The 21,760-nt window shown below is 39.5% G+C and overlaps 1 protein-coding gene across 1 annotated transcript in view; it reads right to left on the bottom strand.

The window, feature by feature from the left end:
• Positions 1-3,008: 3,008 nt before the first annotated feature.
• The window catches only part of LOC106079354 (U1 small nuclear ribonucleoprotein 70 kDa-like), a 55,859-nt gene continuing 37,107 nt past the window's right edge, over positions 3,009-21,760 (bottom strand). Inside the window, exons 5-10 of the mRNA XM_013240513.2 lie at positions 17,645-17,707; positions 8,586-8,667; positions 5,888-5,989; positions 5,295-5,409; positions 4,716-4,924; positions 3,009-3,835 (exon numbers count right to left, since the gene is read on the bottom strand). Coding sequence (XP_013095967.1) covers positions 3,441-3,835; positions 4,716-4,924; positions 5,295-5,409; positions 5,888-5,989; positions 8,586-8,667; positions 17,645-17,707 — 966 coding nt within the window. The 3' untranslated portion in view covers positions 3,009-3,440. The remainder of the gene's footprint in view (positions 3,836-4,715; positions 4,925-5,294; positions 5,410-5,887; positions 5,990-8,585; positions 8,668-17,644; positions 17,708-21,760) is intronic.

Below are 21,760 nucleotides of genomic sequence, written 5' to 3'. Positions count from 1 at the left end.
TGACTCCCAAAATCCTTCTCAGCCATTTTTGTTGAGCCACATTTAGTCTTTTCTTAATTTTGACAGATGACTTCGATGGTTTCTAATAAAGCCAACATTAAAAAAAAATCTACTAGCTCTTAAGGTTAGACTCTTTAACTACCCCCCCCCCCCCGTACATCTAAAGTGGGCTGGATTTGTAAAAAATATAGTATAAAATGAAATAGGAACTGTTAGATATTTTGGATATCTGTAATACCCCCCCCCCCCCATAGCCCCATCTACGCTCATGGAATTTGGTGACCGACTAGTTTTGTTTTGACTTTTCTCCGGCTGTCACTTGAATTCTTGTAGAATTACTTCATTAATAGAACCCAGGGATTGTTTGGACAACAGGTGAGTTGACCCCCTCCCCATCAAGTAAGTGTAAGTAGCCGTATTTTCATTTGTTTGACGTGTTTCAGACTTTGCTTCAGAATTAAACCTTATTACGTCTTATCCCAACCCTCCCAAAGAACTGCTGCGTAGAGCTGTGGGCAGGGTTCGAACCCGCGACCACAGAGACGAGTGCATACCATACGATCAGATTTTCTAACCCATATCCCTCCCACCGGCTACGCGCATGTGCGACTTACACATAAACCCATTGATCAGATCGCTACTGGACAATCCAACAGGCTCCAGCTATAGTAAAGTAGCACATTGTAGCCTAGTGTTACGGGCGTACTGGTCGGCATCTACTACGGTGCAAGAACTAGATTAACTGAAATCAACAGAAACATTTGCAGCGGTCAGTCATCCAATAAGATAAAAGATAATATTACATTTTTAGGCTATTTGTGTAAGATAGATGACTTATTCAGTTTAAATACATATATTGGTAAGATTTTTGATATTCCAATACTGGTGATACTTATATAAATGTCCATACATAATTTATAATACCCCAGCGCGCCAACCTAAAACTTATCTATCAGTACCCCGGTGCTCTAAGTAGGCTTCTCGGCAATGGTCCTAATAAGACTTCTATCTCTGAAGGTCTAAACAGACTCTCGCCGTAAGACCATCATAACACGCGATGTGGCTCATACACCAAAAGGGTTATTACGTGGTCCATTGACGTAAGAGAAGTCACCCCAGCACCCCGCCCTAAATGTAGGCATTTTTTTTCTTTTTTGAGACGCGAACTGTGCATGGCAAAGTGGAATCCATCATTGGATATGACGTCATCAATTATGGAGCTTCCGGTAGTTGATACTGTTGCAATTGTGTTTTGTTTTTTTTCCCCAAAATATTTCCATACTAGTAATCTACAGTCTAGATCTAAAAAAAAAAACCCAGTCCCTGGCCAATCAGAAGCAGACGTTGTCTTTTGACGTGCTGAACAATGGCTGACGTTATTGCATTCCTCGTGGAGACTCGAAGTAAACTTTTAGGACTCGTTTTAACTTAGATGACCAATTTATTTAATTCGTACAAATCCATTGCTATTCTACAGTTATAGGTTCTTAGAGAAATATTTTGACCCAGTTGTTACCTACTTATTACTGTCAACATTACACCAACTTTACAACAAACATGACCTTAACCCTGAGTGTAAGCTTACCAGACGTCCTACAAAAGGAGGCTAAGTCCTCCGTCCTTAGCCTTAAGTGTAAAGATGTCCGGCTTTTTCGATATTGTTTATTGCAATGGCATATTAATCGAGGAATCCCAGTGCTTTCGCTTGATGTTTCTAAATACCGGTACATTAAAAACATATTTGATGATCTCTTGTCATGGAAACACTTGAACTGATGTCAACGATATCAAGACAGAAAGATAAGGGTTTTTTGTGACACGCTTCTTCTTGAATTGGATTGGTTACATACATGGCTGTCCTAATGAAACTTCCAGACAGATATATAATTATTTTTTGTATTTTACTTTGGGGCTCTTCTCTGGGTATGAACGTGTCTGGTAACCCTACCCGAGTGTCCTAACCAAGATCTATTATAGTGGAGGCCAGCGTCAATAAAGATGCACTTATTCCATCTTAAAAGATGTCACATTTATGAAGAGTGAATTTTAATTTAAGTCGCCGTTTATGGTTAGGCCCTTGGCAGAATCTGTACTGGCGTAAATCCAGTCTAAACGCTTCCAAGGTATTTGATTGATATACATGCACGTATATTGTAAAGGCCCTTCCCCATATTTGTATGACGGTCTGGAAGTGACAACAGAATCTACATTTCGCCTTAGTAACAATTTTAAATATGGATATTTTTTTTTTACTGTGCATGATAACATTTTCTTTCTCATGTTCTTACACAGTTATGCTGCTAACAAGGTGAACATCTCTTTCCTAAGGTCTCACTTGATGTGTTTGTTATCACTTAAGAATGACAGAAAACTTCAAAATGAAAAAAAAGAAAGTTGACCTCACAAGAAAGATTATAAAAGCCTGTACAAGACCAATTAAAAAAAAAAAAAATTAAAATCCTCCAAGTTTTTCTCTAGATACTTAGTTCTGCAAATAATATATTTTTTCTCTCTCTTGAAAGAGATGATATAATGATTTCTCCTATTGCTTTGTAAAGGTCGGTTTCAATTTTACTTCCATAATACAGATTTCATCTTTGTTGGATAATAGTTAGCCAGCGTACAGAATATAAAAGTCTTGACCATAGGCTTATAATTTTAGTTAGCACCTTTTAAGAGTGTTGTAAACATTTATTTCAAAGCTCTTTGTAGAACAAACTAAGTTTCATATTATTACAATGATTTAGTTTGCAACAATAATCCTCCAATAATGGGGCTTCATCTTTTTTTTTTTCCAATTTTTCTTTAAACTTAATATCCCTCCACATTTGTCCATATCACATTCAATTCTTTATTTATATTACTCTACCATTTTTATGGTTCAAAGATTATAAATCTCACAATCACAATGCTCACAAGAGGAGATTATTGCATTAGAAATGTATCAAATCCACACTAGACCCCTGTCTTTCAACCAAATCAGTGGAATAACAAACAAACAAAATGTATTGTCATGTCATAGTTTTATTGTGTCGGGACACAGACCACTAGACTAAACCATCACATGAACAATGTGTCAGGACACAGGCTAGACTAAAACGTAACATCAACAACTTAAAACCAGTGTGTCACATAGTGAACATCCAGGAATAAAAACAAAAGGCCAGTGCTTCAGTTGCAGGATGAGCCAGCTTCCATCTCTCTCTGCTTTACATATTTCACAGAACCCAAGACAGTCTTATACAGTTTTGTTACCTTGTACTTAAGTCAAATCTGAAGAACAAATTTAAAAAAAACCAAACCACAACTTACAGTTGAAATGTAAATTTGGCAGAATTTCATAAATGCCCATCATTGGATAAAAAACAACAAAAAAAAGCCAGCATTTCCAGGTATAAAAAAAGAGTCTTGTAGTTGTGGAATCCAAATGAAACCAGGGTTTATTCTGCTTCCCCCTCTTCCCCTTCCTCATAGCCCTCCCCGTCAAGGTGGCCCTGGAGTCTATCAACATTAACTCCTCCACCATACCCAGCGTAGGCATCAGCCTTTTCTTCCTTGACCCGGATGCTGTCGCCAAAGCCCTGGTCGTTGTTGTAGTCCTGGTTGCCATTGAGGTTGGCGTCTTCCTCCCCACCAACCCACTGGCCTTGTTGCTCTTCCTCCTTGATCTTGAATTTGCGCTCTTTGGAGCGAGAGCGCTTGCTGCGCTTGCGGTCGCGGGACCTGCTCCTGCGGCGATCCCTGTCACGCTCTCCTCTTTCCCTAGATCTGCTGCGACGGCTGCGTTTCTTGTCTCTGCCTCGGCTAAGATTACTGTCTTCATCTTCAGGGCCAACTGTGACAAAAAAATGAAATAAAATTTTATTTCAATGAGAGAGAAAGCTCAGAAAAAAATAGAGAGAAAAGATCTAAACATTGAAAAGGCTCAATACAATTTGGTGTCTAGGGTTTCAGCCAAACTGAAGGGAATACAAGTTGCCTGGTTCAATTCTAAGTAAAATTTTCATTTTATTGTCATGTACCCAGTAAACAAAAAAATATTTGAACATTTTCAGTTAAATGTGAACTTTTTTTTTTTTTATAATGTTCAATACATGTACCTGATACTACGAATTAATTTTACACATTACCACTATATGCTCAAGTTTGAATCTTAAAATACGGTACTGAAAGTAATACATTGTTTGTTTCATGTATGCCACTGAGTTTTGATGAAAAAATAAATCTGATGAAATGGCTAACCTTCAACAAAGACTACCAACATAAGAGTACACTTTGGTCAGTTTAGATGAAACACAATTTTCTACCTTCAGAATTGACTGTCATTATTGTATATTGCAGACAAACTGGTGTTTATAAGAGCACAATAGTCCTTCAATGAAAATATTTTCTATTAACTAGTAAAATTTGAAAACACAAGACCAGCTGAATTGTGAAAGAAAGAAAACCCTAGAGAACCAAGCTAACAGGCGGACAGATAAAAGCATGTATGAACGTGTTCCTTAGCTGATTAAAATGTCTTTTAACATAGAAGTAGTTGAACACTTTCCATTAACACAAGTCAACCGAAAAAAAAAATTAGCAAAAGAAAAATGTGTTTTTTTAAAACCTCAATCTGTGTTATTCTCTATACATTTTCTTGTAATAGATTTAAAAAAAGACAATCACTACTTAGGAAAATATCTGTATTATTCTAATGACTATGTTTTTATTACTTTCAGCATCAGGCCTTTCTGGACGAGGTTCTCTGCTCCTCTTCCTTTCCCTGCTCCGAGATCGCCTGATTCTTTCTCTGCTCCTGCTGCGACGAGGTGGACGCTCTTTACTCCTGCTACGCCGCCTAGGACGCTCTCTACTCCTTGAGCGCTCCATACGCCGACCCCCACCTCCTCTGGGTGGTTCCTCCTCCATACCACCACGGAAGCTGCAAAACAAAATTCATCAGCGCTAATTAAATTTGTGTGGGCTTCACTGTGTAAGCTAGCTGTGTCTTAACTAGTTTATAGGATTAATACAATTCATGTTAGCCCCCTCCCACACCCCAAATGATGGTCCGTGACCTGGATTAACACAAGTGGATTACAGATGAATGCTGCCTAACAGGATACACCCAAGGGTGAATCAAGTGACAACCACAAAACTGGATTACTCTAAAAAGTGATACTAAACTAACTACTACTTCCTGCTAGCCAAGGACATGTGGGGGTCAGAAAATGCCTCGGGCCCTTGCTATGGAATTAGTGCTGGATACTGGTGTCCTAGACGCAGACGTAAGTAACTTTGTGCTCACTTACCCTCCTCTTTCACTCCCTCCTCCTCCTCCTCCTGCACCTGTGCTGAACTCATCTCTTCCAGAGAACCTTGTGTTTTCATCTGGACCTCCTTTCCTTGTTCCTCCCAGACCTCCACCTTTAAATACAACATACTTGATGACAGTAACAGGACAAGGCCATTCACTTTAGGGTTAAGAACGTGCATACAGTAAACATGACCCATGAAACAACAAGGCTTAACTTGCTTTACACATCATAAAAACAAAAGGGACTTATCGTTGTGCACTAGGCCATCTAGCTGGCATCATAGTTAACTATAGGGACTAGCTAAATTCACAAAGTACTTGCTCTTCAAAGAAATAAAAACTATGACTTTGCCCTACATTACAGTGAAAAAAGCTTTAGTCCCACAGTACATTGTTATATCTGTACATTTAATGAGTGTTAATATGTTTCTGTAGCTGCTCACATTCCACTGGCATCTCTATGCACTGAATTATACTACAACTTACCTAAACCTGTCACTGTTTGAAACATTTGTTGTTGTCTATGGCACACTACTTATCAAAGATTAAGATGATATGAGCCACTATGGCCTAGTCTAAAGCCCTTACCTAGCCTCCTGGGCCTCCATCCCTTGACTGTGCGACCTCTTTCCACATCCACCAGCACTCTCCTGCCATCAATTTTTTTACCATCGGCATGTTTGTAGGCAGCTGTAGCCACAGAGAGAGACCAGACACACATTAGAACTGACGTCAACAATGAGACATAATTGGGACCACATCAAGACATACAGTGGACCACACATGACATACAGTGAAGTGGACAAGACACTGGACCACATAGTCAACATGACATTACACATAAGACTCCAGTTGACAGTCAGTCTGGGTCAGGTTTCACCTCCTATTAAGCAGGTCTCAGTCACAAAGTCTTGTACAAATTCAGTGATTTGTATTTCCTTATGATATGTTTGTAAGAATGAAAAAAATTGACATATCTATTTGTAGATGTTACAAAGCAATGTCTCTATGTAACAAGTCAGTGTCTTGTGTGGATAAGATCAAAGACAAGTTTATAAATGGTTGATTAGAACAGTGTTTACACACAAAACAAAACCTTAGAATCTAAATACAAATTCTAAGTATTTTATGTAGAGTTTCTGTAGTTCTAATTATGTACTTATTGTGTCAAGTCAGAAATGAACAGTGTACTGTAAAAACTTTTCTTTAAAAAAAAAAGACATGAAATTCACGCTTTTACAAATAAAAATATTCAAAAAAAAGTATTTTTTTAAAAATCCCAAGGAAAAAATAGTCTAAATTAAACAAAACAAAAACAAAAAAAAACTGCCATGAAATTTCTGTGGAAAGAAGATATGATTAACCAAAACAAAGTGACCAGTAAGAGAGAAGACACGAAATAGCCAAGTAGATGAGACCCGTGTGAACTTTGGTCCAATACTCTGGAGAGAGAAACAACTAGTGAAGACTTTCCGTGTTGCCAACTCCAAAACTTGCACATCACACAAGACAAAGACGTCAACAAGGGGATGTCACAAAGTTAGAAGAGAAAAAACAAAAACAACTTACGCTAACCTACCGATGAGTTAGCCAATCCCACCACACTTGTTTCTAGCAAGTTCAAAGGGCGTAGGTCATCAAGGGCAGTCTGTCGCCTTGAGGCACCAAGAACTTACCCGAAACGCCAATCTACCAGATTCCAACTTCGCCACTAACCACGTGACATGGACGCACAGCTAGCAGAAAGCTGTACGTACAGCAGAAGATGGAATCTGGCCCATCAGCGAGAGAGTTTTTTAATTTTTTTTTTAAGTAGACACTATTAGACTTCTAGATCTAAATGCTCAAGCTAGTAGCGTTTAATATTCGGTTTTAACGAATTTGTAAACTTTTATTTTACGTAAAAAAAAAAAAAAGAACTACAAAGTAATGTTTAGAAAAAAAAATTCAATTGAAGATTTCAGGAGTTGAAAATTAATTTTAAAATGAAACTTTCTTATCTATTTACTATTGTTTAGCCAATGTATTGAGATTGCATGCTATTCAATTATTTGGGGACTCGCGTTCATTTAGTACTAGTTAGTATTCTACTTTTTCCTCAAACTTGGGTAAGGCAATTTAAAAAAAAATAGCCCGATTAGAAAATACCCGTTAAAGACAAGAGAATCTTTTAAACAAATGTTTTTGCAAAGACCCTAGATGTTCTCTGTCGGCTGTGTATGCGCGCAGCTCGAGCAGCGGACAGTAGGTCTCTTACCGCAGATACAAACCTACGCACATACAAACCTAGGCAGAAGACAGTAGGACAACATAGTAGTTTGTGTGTATAGAAGGCTAGGTCATGTCCGTGCGGGGCCACACGCGTAGTGCACACACGTGCATCCGAGTGGGCTGGCTGGAGGAGGCTGCGGGAGAAATAAGGAGACACGCAGTTTAGTTGGAGTCTTACCCAGAGTCCTCTGCTTTCACTACACTCTTGTCCACGCACTTACCCAGGTTCCTTATTTTGCCCTTCCACTAGGCAAACCTTAGCTCACTTTTTAATAAGCGTGGACTTTACCAATAGTACTTTTTAAAGTAACTTTTAACAAAATGATATCCAAACATCAGTCAAAACTAAATATAACTTGAATCTAAACACATTGGATTACCCAAATGATGACTGACTAAACGAAAAAAAAAGATATTTAAAAAAGAAAACCGTGTACTGATTTACCTGTACTCCTGACAGTCCGCACCCATTGCGATAATAGGGGTATTATAGAACATGGGGGCTTTTACCTGCAGTAGCGGGGGCGAGGGTGCTGGCTCGTCCAGATAGTCTCCTTATTTGCCCACACAAGCTTCATGATTAACAACACATATATAGATATCAAGTGATTGGAATAAAGGAATAAGTAGTCATGACGGACAATAAATAAAACGGTAAAAAAAAAAAGATGAGAAAGATGATGATACAACAGAACGATAACATTTAAAAAAAAAAAATAGCGGACACCTGCTTTAGAATTGACGCTCACTGGGCGCATCACCTCCAGGTTATACAGCGCGACACCGAGAGAAAAAAAAAGTCAGCAAGTCGTGTAAAAACAAACAAGTCATTTATTAGTTCTTAATGTCTGTTCTACACAGCTGGCCGTGACTAATCAGTGAATTAAGCAGGTACGAACTACCCAGAAACAAGCCCAACAGGTTTGTGTCAAGTTTGTTTCCAAGCAGGCTTACATGTAAGAAGGTAAAGAAAGAGAGATGGCTAGAGTGCTAAGAAGCCCAATGTGCTACTTACAGTGCATGTCTCTCTCATGCTCGTACTCGATGAAGGCGTACCCTCGAGGTTTGCCCGAGTTTCTGTCGTTGATCAAACAGATCTGGGGACAAACGAAACACATTCATGGAAATAAAGTATAAAGCATTGGGTGTGTAAATAAGATGGAGCCGGCCTCCATCCAAACACAGTCACATCAAATTTGTAAAGAAACATCAAACTGTCTGGAAACGTGGTGTAGCGATGCTACCGTTGTTCACTACATTGAATCTCAACTACCTAGACCGCCTCTTAGTTGCACATCATCAAGGGATAATAATCAATTTCAATCAGCTTTACTAATTACTCTAAGAATTGGAAAATTAAAACAAAAGGGGAAAGGGGGGGGTGTACATCTACTAGTATGGAATACAAGTGTTGTGTTTGGTCAGTCCTCCTCCCAACCCGATCGGATCGATGATGTGTATTAGACTAAGTCTGTTTCTAACAAGTCTCTATGCAATTAACCCTACTCTTTGGTCTGTCTGTGGGTTTGCCTGTTGGGGGGGGGGAGGTGAGATTAGGTCACCACCCCCTCCTTCCCCGGGTTAAATACTTGGCATATAGCCTTCATTTTCAAAGTTATATGCTGTGGGACTTATTGGCGATTTGATTTGGAAAGAGTCGATACATCGATTTGTTCCAATAACCGCTTTCAAGAACAGCCAAAGATTAAGATGTCAGCAAGGAAGGCCGAGTCCATTAAGCCAGGGCGTAAAGAAGTAAGCCAGTTATCAATCACCTCTTGGGTTATTACTAAAAGCCGATACTTTAATTGAAGCAACTTCAGCTCTATGTTCATTTCTAGTCTTAGGAGTAGGCCATTGGTTGCCATCAGGTATTGATTTAACCCAATCTATTTCGTGTCAGTTCTTTGCCTAAACCATTCTCCCTACACACTGCTCCAGTGACCTAGAAATCTAGTTCCATATTTAAGATACGCTCACAAAATAACGTAAGCAAACCCATGCAAGTATGACTAACAAAAGTTCCTATACATTTTTAAGCGCCATCGGAAACGAATTCGCTTCTTACACCATTCTTTAACCGCTTAACCCTAGAAACATAGTACTAATTAGATTGTCACTAATCTGGAGGCATAATGTCCCTAGTTCTGCTTATGCACACGTCGTCACGTTTTCACACTACGCAGCTATAAGTGGAAATGCTCCAGATAGTATCTATGTTTTATGTAAATAGAATCTAGAGAGGGACACAGTCAAATAAAATTATGAAGACGGCTGTATTGAATTCACAGGTGGGCGAGTACTATATTAGAAGCAAGTCACTTTGTAGGACCACTCGAAATGGCCGAGGAGCAGTGTTCACTACTGCCACGACTGAGTCTGTGAGTTGGCCAATTCTGGTGTTACACAGGAAGACAGACGAAGTTGTTGAATATCTTCTAGATTTCCCCACGCACTAGACATTGACTTGGACATGACAAAACTGGAGGATTCATTCCTGACTTGATAGAGAGATCCAGTCTTCAGTCCATGGTTTGGAAACGTCAGTTCAAAGTTAACGCCACTCGAGAAGATGAACTGGGAAGGCGACACATTTAATTCCTCCCCTCGCACCCATTTGAAACAATTATATATGCACTCGTTTAAAACCTCAAGCTACGCCAAAGGATACAAAGACGGTCTTGAAACCGAATTAAAAAGGAATGCATCTATAAATGTCGTTCAAAATGCCAACAACTAAAAAGTAGGTTAATTGTGAGAGGTGTCAGAAGTGTGTGTGTGTGTGGGGGGGGGGCGCTCAGGTGTACGCTCGCCTTATCACCAAGTGACTACTCTACAGACACACACACCAGATAAGACATTGCCAGAAGGTAGGGAAACAACCAATATAGACTCAGGACATAGGATGATCATACATTGTAAGCGAAACGTTCTCTGCGGAACGAGTCCAATACATGCCATTGGTCAACTGGGCAAAGTGAATACTCGTGAAATAAAAGTCAGAAATAGATTCGCATTTCGCCAGAAGAGACGTCTATTGACCATTTGATCTTCGAAACTTTGATTTCCCACAGCAACAAGTCTCATACTGAGAAAGAGTTGTAATAAGGGGATGTATATAAAACACAACAAAATGTTGAGTGGGAAAAATGATTGGTAAGGTAATATGGAAGCAGAAGGGGAAATGGACGGAGAAAAGAAAGACTAATGAAAGACTTGGGCTTGAAATCAATGTAACTCACTTGTACTGTGCTATTACAGACTATTATTTCACTGTGTGAACCATATTGTAACAGCTAAACGCCGAACAAAAGAACACCCAATAGACTGTCGAAAAATAACCAACCACTACAAAGAAAAACAGAAACACGAAAGTAGAGACTGAAGCCTAACACTGGACTAAGGGAATGTATGCGGCCCATGTGGCTCACTCCAACATTTCGATACAAAACTCAATCAGACGACCTCACAACTTCTAATGAATAGAATTGGTAGGAGAAAAAAGATGCACACTTTATTTGAAGTGAAAGTGTACACTTTCAGAAGACTGGACCAGCCGTAGCACCTTTGGACAGATTTAAAACATGACGACAACAAGGCATTGGTATAATAAAAAACTGTGCCAAAGACCAGCCTGTTTGAAACATGATTTCTATGCATACCAATTTGAACAACATTCTATCAAATGAATGCTAAATCATGACGATGGTAAAATGATATCGTAATAACAGTTACTAGAGCTTGCTTTACAAGAGCTAATTGTGACAGACAAGCAGACAACACAGAAACAATAGGGGCTTTCCCTTTCGACGCCTCTTGAAAAACAAAACAAAAAACAACAAAAAAAACAAGTTAAAACTCAATCCAACTGAAGAGAACTCCACTAAAATTCACACTAATAAAGCCAGGCACAAGAGAGAAGTCTTGGAATGTGAAGATATCTATCAAATATTCCACAGGTAGGATGGTCGACTTGGTGCAGCATCAAACATTCATAAAAAAAAAAACGCAACATTTTCGGGAGCCCCTGCAGCCATAGTATATGTGAGAATGAGGGCACGCGTGTGTCAGACACATGCAATAAGACGGTGGCTGGGACATGAATTATTGCGAAATTGTGTCAAATCTATTTCTCGTGTGCATACTGTTAGGCGTGCACCATTCTAGAGGCCAATCACTTCTAGACGGATGGCCATGGTCTCAGCTAAGAGACAGTCCTAATGGAGATAGGTCACGTGAGTGAAAAGCTATCGCGAAGCATGCAGCGGATGTTGAGCGCCGTTCACACGCACATACTTAATCGGAGTGAGTACGGCAATCAAAGAAAAGTGAAGTCTGGCTGAGAGAAGGGGTATCGCCTGGCACAGGTGCATTCAGTCGGACCGTCAATAGTTCAACGTATTACACTGTCAGATTCAACAGTTCGTTGTTGGTTTTTTCCTTTTAATGAAGGATGGTTCAATAAGGAAGTCATCAACTGGTGTTTTCATTTCAAGGGAGACTACCGATATTTGCATTGATTGGACAAAACAAAAGTGCTGTAATTTGTTCAAATATAGATACATGAATATTTTCTCTGTTTTAAAACTTCATGTAAGTTTAAACTCCGTTTTGCTGAAAACTATTTAAAAAAATCTAAAGATTTTGACCTCAGCTCTATCCTAGCTATTTAATATCTATTGTACTTTCGAATGATTCTCACTTAAGTCGTGAAAAGTGGCCTAAAGAACTCCAGAAACTCAAGAGGAGACTCGGGATCAACATCATTAGCTGGCCCTTGCATGGCATGAAATGTTAATGTGGCAATGAGTGGACCATTCAACAATACAGACAGGCCGGTGCTAGACCTGGAGCACGTGGACGTCTCAGCATCGAGCGCAGGTGTGACGCGCGAGTTGCTTAGTCGGTACATGCATCCATTACTTTTGATCTTTGCAATGGAACTCGTTAATTGACTCAATAGGTCATTCAAGAGACAGAAGCGCACACACGAGCGTGAGAAACAGCGAGAGCGAGACGGAACAGAAGGGAATAAAAAAAAAAGCACCGTGAAAGAAAGTGTCTATTAGTTCGGATACACCAAGGCTCTAGAGTTACATTTTGTTTACATTCTCGCTTGGTCTAGTTTACATCGAGATAAAGAACTTATTGAATGGCTTGGAAGAAGCACAAGGATAGTCCCATGATGATTATATCTAGAATGATGTAAAGCTACAAGAATAAATTAATTATGTGGAAATCCACTGGGCGATAAGCTGATATTTATCTCGGAACTAAATACCAAGACTGAATTGTGTAAAGATACTACAGAGGACATATATATACATAATCATTCCAACAAGTATGTTTCGAGTTCTATCAATTTTTCAAAAATCCTGACCATGGATACTTACAAATGGAGTCCTTAACGATTCAATGTTCTTCCTAATTCAGTGTTCTTCATCCGAAGTTGCGGTGGACCAGGAACGAGCAAAACGTCGCCGTTTCTTACCTAGGCTATTGCTAGACCAATGGAAGTATTGGGTGTCATTCGCGACCACAAGTGCTAGCACGTGCAAACGTAAGCCTGGATCCCATCCTCGATGTCCCAACTATTCTCTTCTACCCCAGAGTTGTTTAGTGTAGGCAGGCCAATGCCGGTAGAGGAAAGGGTCAAAAGGTCGCCCTTCACGTGCCAATGTTTCAGCAGCCACCTGGGATGAGACATGAACAGTGGAACGTAGCTCCCTTGTTTGGCCACCACCTCACATCTCTCTATTCTGCTACAAAACGTCACAAGCAATTGATTGACTCCACCAAACAGCCCTTAATGGAAACAAGCCGTGATTCAATTACTGTTGAGCCAGTGTTCAGCGTATGCATGTCAATACAGAGTGGCTATATTAAGGACTATATCAATAGCGCAGGTCCCGGGAGGGACGCATTGCCCTGGACGTTATTACATAATAATGAGCACTGAGCAAGAAAGCCTGCCCCAAGAACCCAGTGACTCGTTCACTGAACTTGGGAGACAATAAATCCAGACCTCCTTACACTTTTGAATAATACATTCAGCAGTTAGGTCAATATAGTCAGCGGTCAATTAAAACTATCCATATCACAATTTGCATTGCTGGACTTGAACGGCGGGAGGCGGATCCAATGGAGAATCAATGTAGCAATCAATGGAACAAACAATGCCAATGTCCACGGGATGAACCGAACTTTGTGTGATTGACACTTCTGCTCACTGGATTTTCTATTTTGGGGCCATGGAGGTGGCCAACTATTGAACGGTTCCAGATGAATGAACTTCCAACATTCCCCAACGAAATATATCCGGCTGGGACAATGGAAAATTAATTATTGACTACAAAGCACTGATTTAGATAAAAAAAAAAGATCCTATAAGCACTAGTCTGCAATTCTTCTGAACTGGGGTTATGTAGAAGTGGAACGGTGCCGGTTTTAAACGAGTTTCTCGTGGAGGAAGTGCGGCTCTGGATATCCAGCTCCATCATTCTTTGGATAAAATGTTCACTTTTTGGATACTGGACAAGGCCATCAGAGTCCCTTGACTCGGGGGCTGAAGTCCAGCCAATGTATACCAACAGCAAATGTAATGTGTTCTGGTGGGGGGACAAGGTAAGTGGACCATGTGCTACTACGCATGTTAGTAACTAACTGACAGAAAAAAAGTGAGATACCTATTCTCGCATTCCAGAAACTCTTATCATTATGATGGTAAAGAGAGTCTTCACGATTCAATTTAGAATGTTCAACGCGCTCTGGTCACACATCTATCGATGATGTAGTGGTTTACCTGCTGCTCGATCAGCAACTGAGTTGAATCTCGAATACAATTGAATGTTAGCTTATGCACCCTCTTCCATTGCCCAGTTACAACCGTAACAACCAATATGGCAAATACTCAGAAAACAAAAAAAAACAAAACAAAACAAAAACTCTAGGAATGAGATAGCAATAAAATTGGTGACTAGCACACACTAAGACTGGTCACGTGACCAAAGCCGTAATACTACAACTGTACTCTAGGCAACATTCCTACCATTATTATTGCGTAGGGTCTAACTGCATGCACGCCATTAGTTCACATACTCAAAGCGAAAGTTGTCACTAGACAGTAACGATGTTAGGGTTGAATTTCAAGCGAGCACTCAAAGAATATATTCTGACTGGGAATAAGATTGGAACTTTTGCCACGCCCAAAACAAATGCTTAGTGTGTAAAAAAAAATTAAAAAAAAAAAAATGGATTAACATGACACGATGAATACTTTTATTTTCTTGTGAAATGTCATCCATTAATAAGGGAGTTTGGACTAACTTACTATTAGGAAAGCGATACACGCTGAAATGAAGAAACAGACATGTTCAGTGTACTAAGTTGTTGAGGAAACTACTGCTGATACGAGGCAGTACAACACCGTAACACTTCAGATAGCTCCATGCGTGTCGAGGTGCGAGACGGCCATCAAAAGGTCAAGCCGTGTTTGAACCGGAAGTAATGTACCATTACCTCTTACCCAATGTTTGTATTAGAATTGAGCAGAGAACCCAAAGTGAAAGGAAGCAGACTGACTCTAACGTGGCTCGTGACCAATCAAAGCACTGATTTCACAATTAATATTTCAAACATTTGCTTTGATTCTTTGTTTACAATGAAATAAAAAGGAGAAAACAATCCCCAGATTACTCGGGCATTGTAGACATCAGAGAAACGTCTGTTGAACTCGTGTTGCTGATAGCTCCCAGTCCAAATAAATGTTTTATGCATCCACCAGACATGGGCGTGTGCTTGGCGCCTTGATACAAATTAGGAGCCAAGAAATTGCACCCACAGCTACAGTGGACATACACTGACATTTAGGGACATTTTAGAGAAAGGAAGTTTTAGAACGGAGTAGAGGTAAAAATTATTGGATCAAAAGTAAACTCATCGGGATAAAAGTAAACTTGTCGAAAGTCAAACTGACAACAATTACATTTGATTTTGAAAAACTAGATCCTCACAATTAACAAAAAGTTATTCAAAATGATAGTGTGTAACGTTAGAAGACTTCTTGAGCTTGGCCCACCCGTATAAGAACGCATGTAATATAGCCCGCGATAACTAAACCTAACCCTGGTCTAGAATGTTGTGAATAGTTAGCCAGGAGGGCAAATAGTGGGTTTTAATAAAAGCTATTAGAATTCATATTTTTTGCATAGTAAGCAAGAAAAACAAAATCTGTATTGGACATTTTCTGTTGTTTTTTTTGTAAGTTATGTAACCGCTTCCTGTGCGAGACCAAATAATTACCTTTGCTTTTATTAGTTCATTGATCTATCCAACGCATTTAGCGCATAAGTAATCAATGCGCTTTCACCTGGGTTGCTACTGTAGCATACTAGTCTAGAAATTACTGCACTAAAGCCAGTGGTATTACTGCACTTAAGCCAATGGTATAAAGAACCCGAGTTTTAAGTAGCAACCGTGTAGTTCCCAGACAAGTTCTAGGGGTGGCCTCGACTCTCCAAGTAGTAGCAGTGTAATTGCGATAATTAAGTCGCTTCTCTCTCTCTCTCTCTTCTGATTCGGTCGACGTCACGAAACAACAAACATCATCACAGGCAATGCTAGAAAGGAGTCGGACTACTTACGACTTCCGGTGCCTTAATGTGCATGTCGTGTACTGGGATGAACTTGAAGGGATGAGGGGAAAAAAAACAACACAACTAACTGGCCAGATGTGTTGCTGTGTTACACAGTGATAGTTCAACACAAAGAGGCTACCTACACAAGGATTTGTATTTATACAAGTAATATGTCAGCTTAACGCATCGTTTCTAACCACATAAACGAACCCCCCCACCATTAAATACATATTTCACATGTATCTTTAACAGATACATGGGTTTCCGACTTCCGGTTATAAAACGGTATTTACTTGGCGAGCCCAGTTGCAAAGTAAGTAGAAACCGTTCCAATAGTGGGGGTATGTTTCACCAGACTGCGTCGTTGGACGGACTGATGTTCAAAGTAGTTTGTGTACAAAAATCATATGTATATAACAGGGACAGCGGTAGGAGCAATAAAGAAAGAGAGAACAGATTACTAAGGAGTGAATGAATACTTCAGAAGAGGAGCGAGAGGGAGATAAAGGGAGGGTGAAAGAGAAATAATGACAGACAGATGAATAAGTTCTACTGTATATATAACGCAAGCTCTATCATCTCAGAAAACTTTGTCATGATCAACCAATGTTTGAAGTTTTGGAGTCAAGATGGGCGAAAATGTTCGCAAGTAAGATGGGTGAAAATAGTTCGCCGATTTAAAGCTCTATTCCGTATTTTATGTGCTTACTTTTCAGATTGTTTCCAAACGAAATAGTTCTCGAGTGCATCTCATGTTTCTAAACTCTATTGTACGTGTTGTCATGTCAAGATTTATTGAATCAAAATTTTATATTTTAATGGACAATCTGCAGCTGTTAAATATGTCAGATTTATCATTTTATTTATAGCGTTAAAAGTCACTGCGAGTAAACCGCAGGGGCATCTCATGAGTTTCGTTTATACACTAACTCCATTTATTCTATTCTTGTTTTCGTTTTCTCGCCTGATAAAGCATGTCTAAAATGACGGGAAAATGTTGCGCAGTATAAGAAAACAGAAAATGATTTATTTAAAAGAAAGCTTTTTTTTTCCCCCGCTACACTTCCTCTTTCAACATGTCTTGGACCAAGGGCATCAGGGGATATTACCAAAGTACTTCTTCACACGAAGAACAACTCAATCTCATTAGGTTTGGACTACCTTCAAATAATTCTCTCCACACCTAGGGATGATCAATAGGTGTGTAGGGAAAAGTGAAGAGGTGTGCTGGCAAGGTGATAAGTGTGTGTGTGTGGTGGAAGATAAATAGGTGTGTAGGTATGGTGAAATATGTGTGTAGGAAAGTGAAAAGGTGTGTAAGGAAGGCGATATATGTGTGTGCCCCTGTGGACATTGAGTTGCAAAGCGGTGGGGGCGTGCTGGTGATATCAAGTGTGGTTACACTGTTCTTAGCTAAACAACACAATCAATCGCTTACCTTTTTGACGGGGCCGAACACTTCAAACTCTCGACGTAATTTAGATTCACTTGTGTCGAAATTCTGAAAACAAACAAAATACTTACATCAAACCAAACAGCAAAGGCACAAGAAAAAAGAACACAAAAAAACAACAACAACAACATAGAAGTAGACAGTAAACCAAACCCAGACTTTGTGCAGGTCGTGAGAGCAAAGGTAGCCTCTAGATTTTAGAGCTACGGTGTCACATTTTACTGTACAGTAGATTTAACGGCCTGGCACCAACCAAAAGCAATTGTTGGTACAAGAGGGTGTGGGATGGTGTTCGTGACAGCCACAGATGTAGATGTAGGAATGTCAATAGATCCAATATACACCACCTGGGATCCATCTGCGCCTTGTTGACATTCATACACTGGCTAACAGCATTGCCAGACAGCTTACTATGACTGTATTCTTCAAGTGTGACAAGACTGAACTGCCAACACTCCATCTTCCTGAATACAACACTCAATGTCCAAGGTGTCACTATCCAATGCTACAGACGGCCTGATATGAAGTAAGTGGGTGGAAAGTTGCGTCGAAACCTCAAAATAATCCCTTCATAGACCCCCCCCCACACACACACACATATTTAGTTCAAAGAAATGCTAGAAACAAAAATGTAAAAAAAAATAATAACAAAAAATTCCCAGGTGTATGGATACACGTGTAATAGTTCAATTCTTATGAAAGGTATTGCAAAACAAGACAACAGAAATAGCTGGCGTAAATTTCACAATGCCACTGTAAATAGAAAAGTAAACAGAAACTAAAAAGGGGTGGGGGTGGGTGGAAGTTTCCATGACTGGGTTCCTAGTGAAACATGACTGGGTTCCTAGTGAAGCATGACTGGGCTCCTAGTGAAACATGACTGGGCTCCTAGTGAAACATGACTGGGTTCCTAGTGAAACATGACTGGGCTCCTAGTGAAACATGACTGGGTTCCTAGTGAAACATGACTGGGCTCCTAGTGAAACTTCTCACCACTCCGCTCCACAGCACCATCATCACATAGTCCACAAGTTTGTACAAAATTATATCACTACCTTGGACGTTACTTCAAATAGTTTCCATTGGACGATTCCTCTGTTTAGAAAACTAATAAAGATATTGTGTTGGCCGGGGGGGGGGGGGTGAAAACGTTTAAAAGACTAACGAGTAATTTGTTTGAAAATACTTGAATAAGTCGAGAGATGGTCGGGTGTAGGCAAGACGAGACACAAGAGGGTCTGGCCTGGACAGTTTTTTTTTGTTAAATTTGAGTTAATATAAAAGTGTTTTTTTTTTGTTTTTTTTTTATTAAAGAAAAAGTCTTGCCTTCTAGATATATTTCGAGTAAAAACTTCCCGAGTTTGAGTTTTTTTGTGCACATCGGCACAATTTAGGCCATGTCGTGCCCGTAATCCTTCAAGGATTACTCTCCCTTCATATCACCAGAGCTCAATTCCATACAGTTAAATCATTAAAAGCAAGGTCTATTCACAGTTAAAATAGTAAAGAAAAAAACTTCCGGTCTAATTCTCTTGAACCAAAGTCAATTTTAGAGAACATGATCACGTAAAATTTACTTTTTACTAATGACTAGAATCAATGAATATTGTAGTTGTTTTATGTAAACAAGGTTTGCGGTTAAGTTATCCACCCAGTAGCTTTATTGCATGTCCCAATGACAATATACTAACTTAAGAGATATACCTCTCCAAAAGACAGACGTCGAACATATTTCTGCTCCTTTCTACTCCCCGTTCCTTCCATCCCCTCTCTCTTCACAACCTCGTCACACACACACACACTGCATGAGAAATCGCACGTCAATGTGTAAAAAGTTGTGCCCCGGCAGACCACAATCGTATTGTCTTAGCGCCTAGAGGATAACTTGTCAGCAAAAGTATGGCCCATGAATGTCAGGTGAACTAGACGCAAGGCAGATGGGGCTTCGTATCACGCTATAAGATAGCAGCCACTGCCACTCGGCAACAGCTCACCTGCATGTTTCTTGCGGTCCACACACAGACCTAACACTAAAAACATCACGTGGGTTTGTTTGACACGTTTCCTACTTCTGTTTCTCGGACTAAAACTTTTTTTGTTGTATCTCACAAGACGCACTAACTGCACACCTCATTTTTATACATGCACCTTTTTTTTCTCTAAGTAAAGACGAATACAGAAAGGAATCCAATGTCTCTCAGTACATAATGACATGTCACTTTGGAGGAACACTTCCACTAGAACACGAACAGTGGGAAAAAGAAAACACTAACTCGGCTACTCCCAAAGAAACAAAACATTTCTCTAGAACTGAGTGAACGTTGGAACAAGGAAATCTAATATCCCAGCATGCCTTCGGCCTTTTCTACTGTCTCCTGTGGCTCTCTCCGCACTTTCCCAATGACACTGTGTGTCCATGTCTGAATATTATTGGCGGTCCATTACAAGAGCATGTTCAATTATGCCACCCATTTAACGTTCACTTTAGCATTAATTATTGTCACTATCTTCTGACGTTCAAACACGAGGACTTCTATAAGAGTGCATTCCATTGGATCACATGATCCATACAAGTTTCACTTGGCTAGTCAGGCATGATTGTAAGAGTGACAAACAAGATCAAATGAAGACCACTGAGGCTCTGCTAATGGACAAAACCTGCTAATTCCTTTCCTCTACAAACCTGGTTTCTATCTCGTTCAAAGTGCTGATTCAATGTGATCAACTTTGTGAACGACACCTTGATTCTAACTTAATGTGCAAACATCCAGACTCTACAAATAATTATACCCAATAACGCAGATGTTTTTATGTTGTTGTTTTTTTATCTAACACTTTGCAACTATATCGTTTTGATAATATTATTAGTTGTAAATTAATTCTTTTAATGTACACATTTTCTTGGACGATCTGTGATGATATTTCATGCGCTGACATGTGTTCCACTGTACATCACTTCAATCAGCAACTGAGAGATTTAAAGTCGCATCATTGAAACTGTGACATATTTATGATACCTTTCATTTCTATAGACTCTCATCATTATCTTTTACGCACAGATTTTCAATGAGTAACGAAAAGAATCAATATATATATAGGGAAAAAAGGTCAAATAGTAGTTACTAATTAAACTACTAAAAAAAATGACTTCTCAAAATGCAACTATTGCAATGAATTCATTTACATTGAACTAAAGATAAAGAAGTTATCAAGAACGTAGTCCTCGGTGTATTTTGAATAGAACAAAGGGAAACAAATTTTACGAAATGCTATTGCAGCCAGTATCTACATGAGTGATAGCCCTTGAAGTTATATTTCGATGTATTTTATTCAGTGAGAACTGAGCGTACATTGAGAAGATTGGGGAGGAAAGGGGGGGGGGGGGGAAGAGAGGGTTACATGATGGCGGCTTAGAAAGAAGGCAGGAGTGTTACATGTATAAACTAACTCTCAAAAACAAAACAAAACAAAAAAAAAAAAAAAAAAAAACATGATTTCATGGAGGCCAGCTCTCTACGTTCATCTAGAAAGATTATTAAATAGGTGAAAAATAAATCGAAGCTCCTGTGGCTGACACATTGGGAGGTCCAACAACTGGGTTAGGATAATAATCTGAAATGTTTTGTTTTTTTTTAAATGTAACCCATCAGGAAGGGAAACTAGTCCTCCAAAGTTGTTCAGAACGTTGAAATCTTTCCTAATGATAATTATTTAAATTGCTTACGATTAATTCAATTAGATTATTTGATTGGTTTGATTTTTTTTTTTTATCATTTAAAGTTTTCATAATATATCCTTACATCAAAGTATAGACTGCATCCATATCGCGAGAACAGGGATGATAGTGGTAGTGTGATGGAACAAACTAAATCTACCACTACACTAAGTCTCCATCCTGAGGCTTGTGTTGGAAGCATGAAATCATTGGATAGCTAAGTGCCTGCTGTGATCCCAGGGCCAAGTGGAAGCGCCAATCTGACTTAACCACCAATTAGATTTCAAGTGATTTATTTCAATGTTAATTGCCTATCTCTTCTGCTGGCTGGCCGCGGGCAGGTGTTCCAGCGACGTGCTCACCACTGCTCGCCTGTTCAATATCAA

Source organism: Biomphalaria glabrata, chromosome 10 (assembly GCF_947242115.1).
Source record: "Biomphalaria glabrata chromosome 10, xgBioGlab47.1, whole genome shotgun sequence".
Lineage (NCBI taxonomy): Eukaryota > Metazoa > Mollusca > Gastropoda > Planorbidae > Biomphalaria > Biomphalaria glabrata.
The sequence above is the reverse complement of the archived record's forward strand: the minus strand, read 5'-3'. Positions and strand labels throughout refer to the sequence as shown.